This window comes from Meles meles, chromosome 18 (assembly GCF_922984935.1).
Source record: "Meles meles chromosome 18, mMelMel3.1 paternal haplotype, whole genome shotgun sequence".
NCBI classification, from domain to species: Eukaryota; Metazoa; Chordata; class Mammalia; order Carnivora; family Mustelidae; genus Meles; species Meles meles.
The window spans coordinates 44,772,617-44,788,915 of NC_060083.1; the positions used below are offsets into that span (position 1 = coordinate 44,772,617).

General features: G+C 46.5%; 1 protein-coding gene across 2 annotated transcripts; it reads left to right on the top strand.

Moving 5' to 3' along the window:
* The first annotated feature begins 641 nt into the window (after nucleotides 1–641).
* G6PC1 (glucose-6-phosphatase catalytic subunit 1) lies at nucleotides 642–13,560 on the top strand. 2 transcript variants are annotated; one of them, XM_045985431.1, is made up of 5 exons: nucleotides 642–1,061; nucleotides 3,696–3,805; nucleotides 6,580–6,685; nucleotides 7,312–7,427; nucleotides 9,351–13,560. In XM_045985431.1, exons 1-5 carry the CDS (start codon nucleotides 832–834, stop codon nucleotides 9,860–9,862), a joined length of 1,074 nt encoding a protein of 357 aa, XP_045841387.1. In that variant the 5' UTR covers nucleotides 642–831; the 3' UTR covers nucleotides 9,863–13,560. The 2 variants fall into 2 exon arrangements, with proteins under 2 accessions (XP_045841387.1, XP_045841388.1); XM_045985432.1 differs by lacking the exon at nucleotides 642–1,061 and adding an exon at nucleotides 1,824–1,975.
* The last annotated feature ends 2,739 nt before the right edge of the window (nucleotides 13,561–16,299 follow it).

The window sequence follows — 16,299 nt, forward strand, 5'->3', positions numbered from 1 at the left end:
CACACACACACACAGAAGCCCTTTCTGGAGTCCCCAGTCACCAGCTTGCTAGCGTTTTTACAAAGAACTACATAGTCAGCACATTGTTTTTGCATGAACACACATTCATTCTACTGCTTAAACTTGTCTGTTAAAACCCCAAAGGTCCTGACCTGAAGGACATTAAGTGAATTAATCAGTGCATTCAAAGATGATTATTTCCTGGCCGTAAGAGCTACCGAGACAACCCTGGGAAGAGGGTTTGAGCTCCCAGACCAGGGGCCCTTCAGAGATCCCTCTGCAGATAAAAGAGGATCAGCAAGGTGATGGTTCTCCGGACAATAGAACTTAGCACATTTTAAAAGGAATATTCTTAAAACATGATAGCTAGAGCACCAAGACGTGTCTTTGACCTCAAATAAGTGCACTTGCAGACGGGAAATCGGGATCTCTGAAAGAACCAGGGCAGATGTAGACTCTGTCCTGGGTCTCTGGGCTGGCTTTGGAGCCAGAGGGCAGCCCTTGCACTACCAAGCAGCATGCCAAAGTTAATAATTGGCCCGGCCGAGTACATGGCAAAGATCAGGCTGTTTTTGTGTGCCTGTTTTTCTATTTTACGTAAATCACCCTGGACATGTTTGCATCAACCTACTGGTGATGCACCTTTGATCAATAGATTTTAGACAAAAGTGGTTTTTGAGTCCAAAGATCAGGGCTGGGTTGACCTGCAGGGCAGATCCAGGGTGTATAAAAACAGGGGCAAGGCGCAGGCTGATAGAAGAGCGATCACCACCAAGTCCGTCATCACAGCGAGGGCTCAGCTGAAGGCTGCCCAAGGCACCAGGAGTGAGGATGGAGCAAGGAATGAACGCCCTTCACGACTTCGGGATCCAGTCAACGCACTACCTCCAGGTGAATTACCAGGACTCTCAGGATTGGTTCATCTTGGTGTCCGTGATCGCAGACCTCAGGAATGCCTTCTATGTCCTCTTCCCCATCTGGTTCCATCTCCGTGAAGCTGTGGGCATCAAGCTCCTCTGGGTAGCAGTGATTGGAGACTGGCTCAACCTCGTCTTTAAGTGGTGAGTAAGAGCCAGACAGAGAGGAGATCGGCAAGGGAAGAGGCTGGCATTCTCTCTGGAAATGTCTGTCCATCGGAAGTTGCCTTCTCCGTGCTATTCGGAAAGCCACAGTCTACTCCCCTCCCAACTTTGGATCGTCTACTTAAAGAGGGAAGACAGAGAAAACCCTGTCCGTGAGTTGAAGACACAGGCAAGGCTATTTCATGTGGATGGAAGGCCAGCTGCTCGACTTAATGAAAAGGCTGAAGTATAGGTTATAAGCAAAGAAGTATAGTTTTATTACTTTGAAACAGGATAGGTAACATAAAGATAGATGGATGAAAGATGGTGTATGAAAACAGGAAACATGTTGGTAACTTAAAAATCCATGGCATGGATGGGGCGCCTGGGTGGCTCAGTGGGTTAAAGCCTCTGCCTTCGGCTCAGGTCATGATCTCAGGGTCCTGGGATCAAGCCCTGCATCGGGCTCTCTACTCAGCAGGGAACCTGCTTCCCCTCTTCTCTCTCTGCCTGACTCTCTTCCTACTTGTGATCTCTGTCTGTCAAGTAAATAAATAAAATCTTTAAAAAAAAATCCATTGGATGGAAAAATGAGAAGAGACCCAGAGAACTGAGCTCCAACCCTCATTCAGCCACCCACCAGCTTTACATCCTGGGCAAATCAAAGCCACTCTCTGAGTTTCTGTTTTATAATCTGTAAACTTAGGTTATCTCTGGGACCTTAATAATAACTCTAGTTAACATTTATTGAACTTTTAATAGGTACGAGGCCATGTGCCAAGAGCTTTGCTGTGGGGTTGTTGCTACAATATAACAGATGAAGAGACAGAGGCACTGAGATAAGCGACCACAGCACGATCAACATGGCGGTCAATGGCAGAGGCAGCAATGAAGCCCAGGCAGGCTGATCAGAGGCAAGGTTCTTAAGAACTAGGTTATAGTCAATGCTGATGAACTGACTCTCTCAGGGGGCAGGTGGTTGTCCTAATTTTAGCATTTGTCAATTTCTCCATCTTTATATTCCCCTTGGGGCCACTTTCAATCTACTGATGGGTCAGGCTTGCAAAAATCCTACATCTTTTACAATGGTTGGCCAGTACCAGTTGACTGCAGCCCGTGATGGCTTTGGCCTCTATTTCCACATCTAGAAAATAAAGAGCTTGGGCTAGCTAAGACCTTTACCATCTCTAAACAGTCTATTTCTACTGTCAAGTGATTCTGAAGATGCTTCTAGGTCTAATATTCTTTGGCCATAAATAATAAATGTCTTTTAGTATCTAAAAAAATTTGTCATGGGGTTGAGAGGACCAAGGTGTATCAGTGTGGTTCTGAAACATCTGTTGAGAGGTTGGAGAACTAAATGTTGTCTGTAATGCCCCCTATTCAACAGCATGACCCTAAAAAGTAAACAGGTAAAGGGTTATTTTAAACATCTGATCTCAGTTGAAGAACCATGGATTTTCTCTCGAGTTGGCAGAGGTCAGAGTTAGTGGCTGTCTCTGATGTCGGTGAAAAATCACTATTCCAGTCCTGGAGGGGCTGAACCTTGACACCTATTTCCACAATGAAAAGTATATCTAGTACTTTATCTAGTACTTTTAAAGGGGAAGTGGTTTGGGGTGCCTGGGTGGTTCAGTGGATTTAGAAAGCCTCTGCCTTTGGCTCAGGTCATGATCCCAGGGTCCTGGGATAGAGCCTGGCATTGGGCTCTCTGCTCAGTGGGGAGCCTGCTTCCCCCTCTCTCTCTGCCTGCCTCTCTGACTACTTGTGATCTCTCTGTTAAATAAATAAATAAAATCTTTAAAAATAATAATTTTTTAAAAGGAGGGAAGTGGTTTGTCTGGGCTATACCCTCTTCCAAGGCAGAGAGGATACAAAGTAAGTGCCCTAAGCTACCTCTGTCCTTACAGAGAGCAGTTCCCTGGGGCCCGGGCACATTCTCTGATGTCAGAGGAAATCCAAGACTCCCTGAGACCTGAGGGAAGAGCATAGGGACCTGGCAGGATTTGCAAGTCCAAGGTGCAAACTGTAGTTCTTTTCTTTTCTTTCTTTCTTTTTTGAAGATTTTATTTATTTATTTATTTATTTATTTATTTATTTATTTATTTGACAGACAGAGATCACAAGTAGGCAGAGAGGCAGGCAGAGAGAGAGAGGAAGGCAAAGAGGCTCCCTGCTGAGCAGAGAGCCTGATGCGGGGCTCGATCCCAGGACCCTGAGATCATGACCTGAACAGAAGGCAGAGGCTTAACCCACTGAGCCATCAAAGCATCCCACAAACTGTAGTTCTGTATGTGTCCTTCTAGGACCAATTCTTCCTGGGATTTAAAAAAAGTCACAGAGCTTCCATTAATATGGAATTTTAGGATCTCGGGTTTATTTCTGTTTGAGTAAATAATACTTTCAAATCGTTCCAAATTCAAAAGTTATATAAAGGATGTACTAGAAAAAGTCTCCCTCCCCTACCACTCACCAGCCACCCCATTCCTCTTCTTGGAGGCAGCCGAAGCTAATAGTCTTCTGTTTAGGATCACGTGAATCTTCTCCTCACACTACTCTCCTTTCCCCAAGGTGTGGGCTTCAGGCAAAAGGGTTCCTTCAGTAACTCCAGACTCTGGTTCTGCTTTTTTACAGGATTCTGTTTGGACAGCGTCCATACTGGTGGGTCATGGACACAGATTACTACCGCAACACCTCCGTGCCGCTGATAAAGCAGTTTCCAGTCACCTGTGAGACTGGACCAGGTGAGAGTCCCCGCCCCGGTAGAGACAGAAGCTGGGTGGACCTTGCTCACTGTGGCCACCTCTCAGCAGTCGGTGTAGATGAAGCTGTCTTTGAGGGGACAGGAGGAGGACGGCTCCTTCAAGCTTTAGTCAGTCTTCAGATGGGTACAACTCCAAGTTAATTTAATTCAAGGAGGTCTTCCTGAAGAGCACATCTCTGGGGCGCCTGGGTGGGTCAGTGGGTTAAGCCGCTGCCTTGGGCTCAGGTCATGATCTCAGGGTCCTGGGATCGAGTCCCGCATTGGCCTCTCTGCTCAGCAGTGAGCCTGCTTCCCTCTCTCTCTCTCTGCCTGCCTCTCTGTCTGCTTGTGATCTCTCTCTGTCAAATAAATAAATAAAGTCTTTAAGAGCACATCTCTGGCTAGAAATCTGCCTAATGTTTCCAGAACCTGAATGGTTAGTTCAGAGAGGCAAGAGTATTCTTATAGGCAAAGGGCTCATGAGAGTAACGGCATTGTGGCCCTTCATCCAGGGAGGGAAAGCAGGAGAAGACTAAGCCCCTGGCTTGTTCTTCCCCAAGGACCAGCCAAGTAGAGGTATCTTCCTGAACCGACTGTCCAATCCCATGCATGTTTGTGCCTTTTTTTTAAAGATTTTATTTATTTATTTGACAGACAGAGATCACAGGTAGGCAGAGAGGCAAGCAGAGAGAGAGAAGGAAGCAGGCTCCCCGCCGAGCAGAGAGCCCGACGTGGGGCTCGATCCCAGGACCCTGGGATCATGACCTGAGCCGAAGGCAGAGGCTTTAACCCACTGAGCCACCCAGGCGCCTCATGCTTGTGCTTTACTAGACACAACCAAACAGTTCTCATGCAATCCAATGATAGATTAGATTTCCTTTCTTGGTTGGCAATGGACTATCCAACTGCTTTACTCACCCTTAAGTCTTGGTGCCAGCATCCCTTCCTCACGGGACCATCCCTAACTCCCAAACTAGGGCATGGCCCTTAGTTATTTCTTCTCGCAAACCCTTTGCTCACTTCAGAGCATATTCCTTCACTTTATTTATTTATTTAAATTTTTAAAATTTTGATTTTATTTAAATTTTGTTTATTGAGTACCTACACCATGCCAGACGTTGTTCTAAGTACTTGGAGTACCTTTAGTGAATAAAAGAGACAAAGATTGCTGTCCTTGTGCAGCTGAAATTTGAATGGTGTGTGTGTGTGCATGCACGTGCCCAATATACACAATCATATTACATGAGTAAAAGGTAAGGAATATTAGAAGAAGAGGAAGACGAATAGGAGGAAGGAGCAGAAAAGGAGGAGGAGGGGGAGGATGAGGAGGAAAGGCAAGGCAAGGCGTTATCTCTGGGATTCCCTGGCAAGCAGACTGAGATGTAGATTAGCATGCAAGAGTCCCTGTGTTGACTGTGGGAGGAACCCAGGTGGAAGGAAGGAACAGAAACCAACCGGGCAGGAGAAGTCTGATTCGGATTCAGTCTCAGCCAACCCCATAGGGAGCTCTGAACTTGGGGGTGGCCCTTCAGAGTTTCCCAGAATTGTGACAAGAGGATCAGGCTCCTACACCCCAATATAGAGCAGTGATGGGATGGAGACTGTCCCTGGGGAGAGGGTAACCCTGATCAAAATGGCCCTCTTCAGCTCAGGGCAATGCCAGGAGACAACTGAGGGCTGAGGGCCATCCACAATCCCATTCTCCATAGCTGGGCAGATAAGTCCTCCAATCCAAAAAGGAATCTCGGTGGCGTATCTCAAGACCTCCTATCTGTCAGGGTAGAATGATCAGGAAGTATGGGTTGAAGTAGTAAGTAGGGAGGTCAGGGTAGGATTCCCTGAGGAGAGATTTGAGCAAGACCTTGAAGGAGGCAAGGACATTTTCAAGTAAATTGCTGGTAGGAGAGTTCTCTGGCCAGAAAGACCAATAGCACAAAAACCCTGAGGTGGGAGTATGTTGAAAGGAGCGCGAGGCCAGCATGACCAGAAGAGAGTGAGCAGCAGGAGAGTGGAGGGAGGTGATGGAGGGTGCGTTGATTTGCTGTTATACACTGAGTGTGCTGATTCTTGGCGTGATCTCTAGATTGTATAGAACTACAAGAACTGGGGCCTTCTCTGGTTTTTCTCACCACTACCCCCAGAACCTAGTACAGTGCTAGGCATGCAGTAGGAGCCCAATAGATACGTGGGTTTTTTAAAGATTTTATCTATTTATTTTCAGAGAGAGTGAGCACAAGCAGGGGGGGAGTAACGGGGTGGGGAAGCAGGCTCCCCACTGAGCAGTAGCCTGATGCGGGGCTCCATCCCAGGACCCTGAGATCATGACCTGAGCCGAAATCAGACACTTAACCCACTGAGCCACCCAGGCGCCCCTAGACATTTGTTTGATAAATGTCTAAATGGATGAACGGATGGATGGCTGGATGAAAGGATGGAAAGATGGGTGGTGGATGGACAGAGAGTTGGATGGATAGATGGATAGAAAGATGGGCGGGTGGGTGGATGGATGTATAGAGGACATCCCCTAGCAGTGTCCCAGATGGAGACTTTTTTTCAAGATTTTATTTATTTGACAGAGAGAGATGTCAAGAGAGGGAACACAAGCAGAAGCAGGCTTCCCGCTGAGCAGGGAGCCCGATGCGGGGCTTGATCCCAGGACCTCAGGATCATGACCTGAGCCAAAGGCAGACGCATAACAACAGAGCCCCCCCAGGCACCCCTAAATGGAGACTTTTTACCTTTAGTTCATCCATTCCTCTCTTCCCTACTCTTTAGGGAGTCCCTCTGGTCATGCCATGGGCACAGCGGGTGTATACTACGTGATGGTCACATCCACCCTCGCTATCTTCCGGGGAAAGAGAAAGCCAACCTACAGATTTCGGTAAGAACTCAGCACTGGGGACTGGGGGTGGAGGGCAGGAGGTGACTGTCTCTGTAAACGGACATACCACTTGCTCTTCTCCACATTCCACACCACTGGTCCACCCCGCCCTGGGCTGGTAGTGAGCCGAGTCATGGCATTTCTGCTGAGGGCAAGCATGAAGGTCACAGGATGTTAGGGCTGGAAGGGACCTACAAGCACAACCTCTCCCTTTACAGATAAGGAAACAAGGCCCCACACGGTCCCCCAACGGGGACTTCTCAAGATCAGACAGCGTCCTACTGGCGGGTTTAAATAAAAAGCCACTTCTGTACCAACCAAAGAGTCGCCTTGTCCAGGTTGAAAAACAAAGGCACATTAAGACATTCCTACTACAGAGTTCTGAGCACACAGCCCCTGTGCAAATGGCTAATTATCACACACGTAAAGTAGGGGAGCTTAACGTTCACGTGTGCAAGCATTCCCCACGTGACACGGGCATCTCCGAGCTTTGGAGTACGGGCTTCGAATTCACTAAAATTCCACGGACAGCGCCTCAGTTGGCCAGGCTCTGGCGTTCCTGCCAGGGCTGTCCTTGCTAAGGGATGCGTTCCCGGGTGCTGTTCTGACCGCCTCTCCTCTTGCAGGTGCTTGAACGTCGCTTTATGGTTGGGATTCTGGGCCGTGCAGCTGAACGTCTGTCTGTCCCGAATCTACCTTGCTGCTCATTTTCCCCATCAGGTTGTTGCCGGAGTCCTGTCAGGTATCAGCTGCTCTGGCTTTCTCCCTTCTCACCCCTCCTATCCCGTGTCTCCCCAACAAAAGCCCAGCATGCCGCAAGTCGTGCTCTGGACGTCATCGTGCTGTTAACGTTTCAGTGGGCTGAATGGGAAGGGTGAGGAAGCTCTTCATTTCTACAGGATTCCCCAGATCTACGCAATTCAATGTGTTTCAGAAAAGTTGCAACATGTCAAGTTCATTTACTCAATTGAATTAGCTGGAAATTTCATTACTTTTCATATTCTTTATCTCTTACTGGTCTTCAGCTGGAAACTGCCCCTCATTCTGTTGTTGGGTTGGTTTTTGTTTTTTTTTAAGATTTTATTTCTTTATTTAGAGAGAGAGTGGGGAATAGGCAGAGGGAGAGAGGGAAAAAACCTCAGACAGACTCCATGCTGAGCATGAAGCCAGATATGGGGTTCAATCTCAGGACCCTGAGATCATGACCTGAGCTGAAATCAAGAGTGGGATGCTTAACTGACTGAGCCACCCAGGCACCCTGGTCCTTAGTTTAGTTTTAAGGGAATCTACTAAATTTAACGAATGAACAGGGTCCTAGAAAAGCTCTTTATTTGGGTAAATCAATTTTCAAACCCACAGTGGTTTTTCTTATAAGATCAGAGTTTTGAATACAGTCGATAATTGAGCAACACAGGGGTTAGGAGCACGGACTCTCTATGCACTCGAAAATTTGCATATACCTCTGACTCTCCCAAAACTTACCTACGAATAGCCTACTGTTAGCTGGAAGCCTTACCGATAACATAAACAGTCAATTAACACATATTTTGTATATTATATGTATTATACCCTGTATTCTTACAATAAAGCAAGCGAGAGATAGAAAATGTTATTTCAGAAAATCATCAGGAGCAGGGGTACCTGAGTGGCTCAGTTAGTTAAGAGTCTGCCTCTGGCTCAGGTCACGATCTCAGAGTCCTGGGATTGAGCCCCAGGTGGGGCTCCCTGCTCGGTGGGGAGTCTGCTTCTCTCTTTGCCCCTCCCTCCTGCTCATGCTACCTGGCATTCTCCCCCGCCAAATAAATAAATAATATCTTAAAAAAAAAAGAAAGAAAGAAAATCAGCAGGAAGAGATAATCCATTTACAGGGCTCTACTATATTCATCAAAAAAAAAAAAATCTGCGTATAAGTGGACCCACCTAGTTCAAACCCATGTTGTTCAAGGGTCACCTATACTTGTGTTTTCTTAGATCCCATTTATAAGGGGCTTAAGTGTAAGAAAGACTTTCTTTACATTGTGGGAGGTCCTGGAATATAAGATCTTAGGGACATTGTAGAATTTCCCCCCTGGAGATGGCTGAGAGCAGAACACAGTGGCATTACAAGAAGAGTGTGGAGCCCAAGGGAGATAAGGGCTTCACAACCACCACAAAAGTTAGGCAGCCTACTGGGTGCCCTGTTTGAGGAGCCCAAAAGCCATGTTGTATGAAAGACCTGAGAAGGTATAGGTTAGAGATACGAATAACTACCTTCAAATGCGCTTTCTACAGAGGTTCTAGATTTACAACTTCACTCCTACAGAAATAACAGACTAACAGATGGGATGGGGGCGGCGGGGACTTTGATAATTCATTCAAAGATGAAATGGGCTGCCCAAGTGGGAGTGAGCTCTCTACCCCTGCGGGAATTCAAGTAGAAACAGGAGGGCCCCGAGAGGAAGCACGCGTTCAGGGAGAGAATATATGTGACATGCCTCTTCCAGCTTCCCATCCACCTACGGGAATAAAGCAGGTGACGCTCTAATCTGGCATCTGTGATTTAATGTCACAATGGCAGGATGGATGGCAGGTCATCCACGGCTCCGAACCCCCCCACCCCACCGCCCCGATAGCTGAAGGGCTAGAGCCTTCCCTACTTCTCACAGCCATTCTTTCTCCCACGCAGGCATTGCTGTGGCTGAAACTTTCCGCCACATCCAGAGCATCTACAACGCCAGCCTCAAGAAGTATTTCCTCATCACCTTCTTCCTGTTCGGCTTTGCCATTGGATTTTACCTGCTGCTCAAGGGGCTGGGCGTAGACCTCCTGTGGACGCTAGAAAAAGCCAAGAGATGGTGCCAGCAGCCGGAATGGGTCCACATTGACACCACGCCCTTTGCCAGCCTCCTCAAGAACGTGGGGACCCTCTTCGGCCTGGGGCTGGCTCTCAATTCCAGCATGTACAGGGAGAGCTGCAAGGGCAAGTTCAGCAAATGGTTCCCATTCCGCCTCAGCTGCATCATGACCTCTCTCGTCCTCCTGCACCTCTTTGACTCTCTGAGGCCCCCATCCCAAGTGGAGTTGATCTTCTACGTCCTGTCCTTCTGCAAGAGTGCGGCCGTGCCCCTGGCATCTGTCAGCCTCATCCCTTACTGCCTTGCCCGGGTTCTGGGCCAGCCGGACAAGAAGTCTTTGTAAGGGCCGTGGAGACTGCAGAGTTCAAAGTCAACTACCGACCGACCGAGCCAACCTCTGAGGGAGGCTACGGTCTTCTGCCAGCCCAGAGGCCGGAGGTGCTAGAGTGAGCCTGGCAACCCCTCCCTCCTTTGCAATTCTAATTGTATTGGGTGGGGTTTTTTGGAAAGCAAATAAGGCTAGTTGAGAAAGCCTTATCTGTTAGGAGTTGGGTCCCTCTGGATTTTTCCCGGAAGACTTACTTGCTCTTCTTTGAGATAACATGAAAGCGAGACTTCCAGGTAGGGCCTGCTCGCCACCTGGGCTGGGGATCTCAACTGAGAATTTTCTACCTGTCCCCATCCTTATGCAGAAAAGGGAAAGGAGAAAGGAGCAGTGGACTTGACAGAGAAAGAAGGATGATGGGTTAAGGAAGACTTTTTCATGTCCTGCACATCTTGTAAAGTATGTTACACATGATCTAAATGGCTTTGGTTATATCTGAGTCTTTAGGTAAGGCACTCTCAATAGTGGGGACCAACTTAGAGTACAATTAATGGGTAATTAGTGGGGTAATTCTGCTTCTTATATTTTTCTGTTATATATCCATGGTCTTTGCATTCACCGGGATTCCTGAATGGCCGCAGTAACCTCGATTGGTACTGGGTCAGAGCATTCAGATAGAATCAATTTCTCCTCCATCACACTAGATCGTACCCCCCCTTGTTCGCCCAGCTCTGCTTTCCCTAGAATTTTCCACTGGCTCCGCATCCTGTCAGATACAGGGATGCCTCAAGGCAGCTCTGGGACAATGCTTGTGTATGGTTTAGTTAAACTCTGAAATCTTGGACAAAAAGGCAAGGAGAGGGCAAGGAGAGGCAAGGAATCCTCTCCCCAGAAGGTCACTCCAGTTACTTTTGATTCCTACAGGGTAAATATGACTCCTTTCTCTATCCCAAGACAACCAAAAGCACATTCTTGGAGGAAAAGCCAGCTTCCCCTTGCCTGTTCTTAAGTCTCAGCTGATTTGCAGAATATGTCTTAAAAAGAATGTTTAAGCCTATTTATTTGAGAGTCCTTGTTTTTGCTACTAATTATACAGTTCACCATATATTACCATTCACACCAGCCATCCTGGTCATAACATCTTTGAAAAGAAAAATATATATGTGCAGTATTTTATTAAAACAACATTTTATTTAAGAACGAAGTCTTGCTGATTACTGTATTTTAGATGCAATTCTATCTGAAGGTTCTAATTCTGGCTCAGCTAAATTTCTAGCTCTTTTTCTATTTCCCTAAACAAATCATTTAGTCTCCGTGTACCTATATTTTCCCTTCGAAGAAAGAGAGTCTTGGGCTGGCCAGGAGTGCCCGTGGAGCTGGGGGACCTACAAAGTGTCCATGGGGGCATAGATAGTGTGGAGGGCATCGAGGCAGGCACAATATCATCGGCCAAGATTGAACATTAGTTTACCAGACCACAGGTCAGCATGAGTGGCTCGAAGGGATCAAGCTGCAACTTAAAGACAAATACACAGGGTCATTAACCAAACTAAGCAATCAGGGAATGTAAGTCATAGCAGCAGAAAAAGACCGGGTAGACTCTGGAATCCAGGAAGCTGGCATCAGCAAGGTTTGGGGTTATAGTTAAAGAAAGTCAAAACAGGGGTGCCTGGGTGGCTCAGTGGGTTAAAGCCTCTGCCTTCGGCTCAGGTCATGATCTCAGGGTCCTGGGATTGAGCCCCGCATCGGGCTCTCTGCTCAGCGGGGAGTCTGCTTCCTTCTCTCTCTCTGCTTGCCTCTCTGCCTACTTGTGATCTCTGTCAAATAAATAAATAAAATCTTCAAAAAAAGAGAAAGTCAAAACAGAGCGAGTCATAGCAACACGGAAAGCTCAAGGGAGTTCTTGAAGTTTTCTCCCCAAATGATTCATTTCATCCTGGGTGCGGGGGCACCCCCTCCAAAGGCAAAGCCCTGGATCTAGGAAGACACCTGCTCACTCCCTTCAGAACTTTGGAATGTGTATCTTCAGGAAAGTAGAGTCCTCCTTCTGGATTTCAGTTCCTCAGGGGGCACACGGCCCATCGGAGACTCTACTGGCCTTCCAGAAGGAGAAGGGAAATGGTCTTGTTCTGTCTAAACTGAGCCCCATTGCTCTGGCCTGACCCCCCTCCTTGACGATTAATTTGTTCTCAGGGACCAGGTCCAGGTTCCTCGCAATAGGATTCTGGCAGAAAGTGAGTAGTTCCCCTGCCCTTGGCAATTGGTGAGGTCGATGGGGACACAGAATAGATCAAATTTACTGAGTACTTCTTCTATGCCAAGCTCTGTTCTCTGCATTTGATTTATTCATACAACTAATTCACTTAATTCTCCCAAGGTGGGGGCTGTAATTTATCCATAGATATTACATATGAATAAGAACAGAGGGTATAGGTATCTTGCCCAGAAGGGTGAAGCCTGTTTAAGAACCAAGCAGCCTGGGGCACCTGGGTGGCTCAGTGGGTTAAAGCCTCTGCCTCTGGCTTGGGTCGTGATCGGAGGGTCCTGGAATTGAGCCCAGCATCGGGCTCTCTGCTTGGTGGGGAGCCTGCTTCCACCTCTTTCTCTCTGCCTGCCTCTCTGCCTACTTGTGATTTCCGCCTGTCAAATAAATTTAAAAAATCTTTGGAAAAAAAAAAAAGAACCAAGCAGCCTGATTCCAGAGTCCACATGCCCCCACCCATAGACCCTCCCAGGGATGGACGCCAGTAATCCTGGCGGCTCTTTCCCGGTGCCTCAGCGCTGTAGAGCATGCAACTCTGGATCTCAGCATCCTTAGTTCAAGCCCCACACTGGGTGTGGAGCACCTTAAAATTAAAAAATTAAAAAACAAAACAAAACTGGCAGCTGTTTCAAACCATCCTTCAGATGCCAGATACAACTTTAAATTCAGCCCAGAGAATGTTTTCTTGCGGCTGAAGGAATTATAAAACTTTGAGTGATCCTCGCAGTGAGCTGGTCTTAGTTTCTAAGTAGGAAGACCGTATTTCAAAGGCAGTATTACAAAATAGCTGTTAGAACAGGGATAACCATATTAGCTTAACTTGAGCTCTTTCTTTCTTTAAAAAAAAAGAGTTTAAAAGTCATGCTCAGACTATCTGGGTCAGAGAGTAAGTAACTTACTGTTTCTACAGTGAAGGTAAAATGAGAAGACAGAATTACCACAAAGAACTGTGGGTACTGGGGTACCTGGGTGGCTCAGTCGTTAAGCATCAGCCTCTGGCTCAGGTCATGATCCCAGGGTGCTGGGATCGAGTCCCGTGTTGGGAACCTTGCTCAGTAGGGAGCCTGCTTCTCCCTTTGCCTGGGGCTCCCTCACAGACAGATGATAGGTTGAGGGGTTTTATTTTTAATAATATTTATAATGGGTTTTAAAAAGGTATAACAACTTTATTGAGATGTAATTCACATATCATACAATTCACCCATTTTTTTAAGATTTTATTTATTTATTTGACACAGAGAGCGAGTGAGCACAAACAGGAGTGGCAGAGGGAGAGGGAAAAGCAGGCTCGGCACAGAGCAGGGAATCAGACAATAGGTGACCTTTTGTGTCTGCTTCTTTCCCTTAGCATGATGTCTTCAAGGTTCATTGATGTTGTGATAACAAATATTAGTACTACATTCCTTTTTATGGCCAGATAATACTCTGCTGTAAGGATATACTAAATGTTGTTCATGATATCTGGGTTGCCTGCAGGCTTTGGCTATTATGAATAATACTGCTATGAACACTTGTGTACAAATTTTTGCGTCGATGTATGGTTTTCTTTCTCTTGGGTATGGACATAGGAGTGGGCCTACTGGATCATAGAGTTACTCTGTGTTTGACCCTTCAAGGAAATGCCAGACTATTTTCCCAAAGGTTTAGCAAGGACAAGTTTTACAGTGTTTTTCATTCTGCCATCTCTTTCCACTGCCTAGAAGCATACCCTGTCTGATAGCTTTGTCTAATTCCTTACTTTGGAAGAGATTCGCAGCAGGATGGAAGAGGGGCTCAGATTTCATAGGATGAACTGTCAGTGAGCTCCTGCTACTTTCATAAAGCCCTGGCTTTATTCCATTGTTCCAAAGTGCATTCCAAGACCACTTCATTGAAGACATGTCTGGATATTTGAAGTTCCAGCCCTATTCAACTGACTGGCTGTAACCTGTCAAAATTTGTTGACCTGTTTTCTGAACAGCATGCCTTTAGCTGCTGAATTATTAATATGTGTTGATTTCATTCCATAGTAATCGCCAAACTAGGACCGATGCATTTAAGGCTGGTATGTGTTAAATAAACTAGGACAACATCACTTGTACCCAAGGGTTTTTTAAGAGCCTCTTGAGAACAAAAAACACACCGGCCAAATAGACTTCAGATGATGTTGTTAAGAAAAGAATGTACTTGGGGTGCCTGGGTGGCTCAGTGGGTTAAGCCTCTGCCTTCGGTTTGGGTCATGATCTCAGCGTCCTGGGGTCAAGTCCCCCATCAGGAATCCCTGCTCAGCGGGAAGTCTGCTTCTCCCTCTCCCACTCCCCCTGCTCGTGTTCCCTTTCTTGCTGTGTCTCTCTCTGTCAAATATATAAAATCTTAAAAAAAAAAAAAAAGAAAAGAATGGACTAGAAATGGAACGAACCAGCAACCGACAAAGTCGCTTCCATTAGAGAACCAAGAACCTAATTAATCTGGAAGAGAAACTAGCAATTGTCTAGTCCAGTGATGGGTGACCCAAAACCCAAAATCTAACTGCAGAATGAAGATTAAAAAGCTGCCTCTGGAACAAACAAACAAAAAGAAAAACCAGAAACCCATAAATATAGAGAACAAACTGGTGGTTGGCAGAGGGGTGGGGGGTAGAGGGATGGGTAAAATGGGTGAAGGAGAGTAAGAGACACAGGCTTCCAGTTATGGACTCATAAGTCCCTGGGATGAAACAGACAGCGCAGAGAATACAGTCCATGGTGTTACAATAGTGCTTTATGGAGACAGACAGTGCCTACCCTTGTAGTAACCAGAGCAGGACGCATAGAGATACTGAATCACTATGTGTACACCTGGAACTCATGCAACATTGTGTCTCAGCTATTCTGCAATAAAAAATAATAAAGAGAGCGCCTGGGTGGCTCAGTGGGTTAAGCCACTGCCTTCGGCTCAGGTCCTGATCTCAGGGTCCTGGGATCAAGTCCTGCATCGGGCTCTCTGCTCAGCAAGGAGCCTGCTTCCCTCTCTCTCTGCCTGCCTCTCTGTCTAGTTGTGATCTCTCTCTGTCAAATAAATAAATAAAATCTTTAAAAAAAATAAGAAGAAGAAGAAGAAAGAAAGAAAAATAAAAAGCTGTCTCGTGGTCGCTGCTTCATCATAAAAAAGAAAAAAGCTTATAACTATTTTTATTTTTTCTGAACTGGCCCTTATTAAAAAAAAAAAAAAAAGCTACTCACTCTTAGTCCCAATCAAAAATTTATTTCACAAATACAGAAATTAAGGTCTGGAGAGGTCAAAGAGCTCGTCTAAGTTATATAAGTAACCTGTTCTCAGGTCTCCTGGTTCTTAGCAGAGAGCAGCCTCCCCTTTGCCTGTCTCCTGTGTGTTAACATGCAGCTGTTGAAACAGAAGTGAACACAGAGCCAGTGTATTTGAACCTGGACCAGGGTTGTTAACCCCATGAGAGCCGCAGATACAAGAACCATGCTCAAAGGTGGTTTTTAAAGGGTTTTTTTAAGATTTCATTTATTTAAGAGAGTGAGCGAGAGAGAGAGAGAGGGAGAGAGAATGAGCAGGGGGAGAGGCAGAGGAACACGGAGAAACAGACTCCCCACTGAGCAAGGACCCCCCCCCCCCAACCGATGCTGGTCTTGATGCCAGGACCTGAGATCGCCGCCTGAGCCCCCCAGGAGTCCATCAAGGTGGCCTGTTCTTAATTATGTTATGTGCTCCTCTCTGCCTTTGCTCTCAAAAATCTTTCCAGGGCAGAAGTGTAATTAAAACAGGAAGCAGGGGCGCCTGGGTGGCTCAGTGGGTTAAGCCTCTGCCCTCGGCTCAGGTCATGATCTCAGGGTCCTGGGATCGAGCCCCAAGTCAGGCTCTCTACTCAGTGGGGAGCCTGCTTCCCCCTCTCTCTCTGCCTACTTGTGATCTCTGTCTGTCAAGTAAATAAATAAAATCTTTAAAAAAAAAAAAAAACAAGAAGCAAGTTGGTGTTTTTATGGAGTTTTCATTTTTTGGTGGTCTTTTTTTTTTTTTTTTTGGAGGGGGTTGTTTTTTAAGCAGGAAGGTGGTTTTCCAGGAAGCACATCTTCAATTCTTCTGTTTCTGCTCGATCTCACCTTCTGCTTTTCACATTGAACAGTCATTTCCTTCAGGTCAGCTAATTCAACTCCAAGTCCGCAAGCTGCTCGGCCTCCCCTCACTTGCTGCAACGAGGAACTGGGAA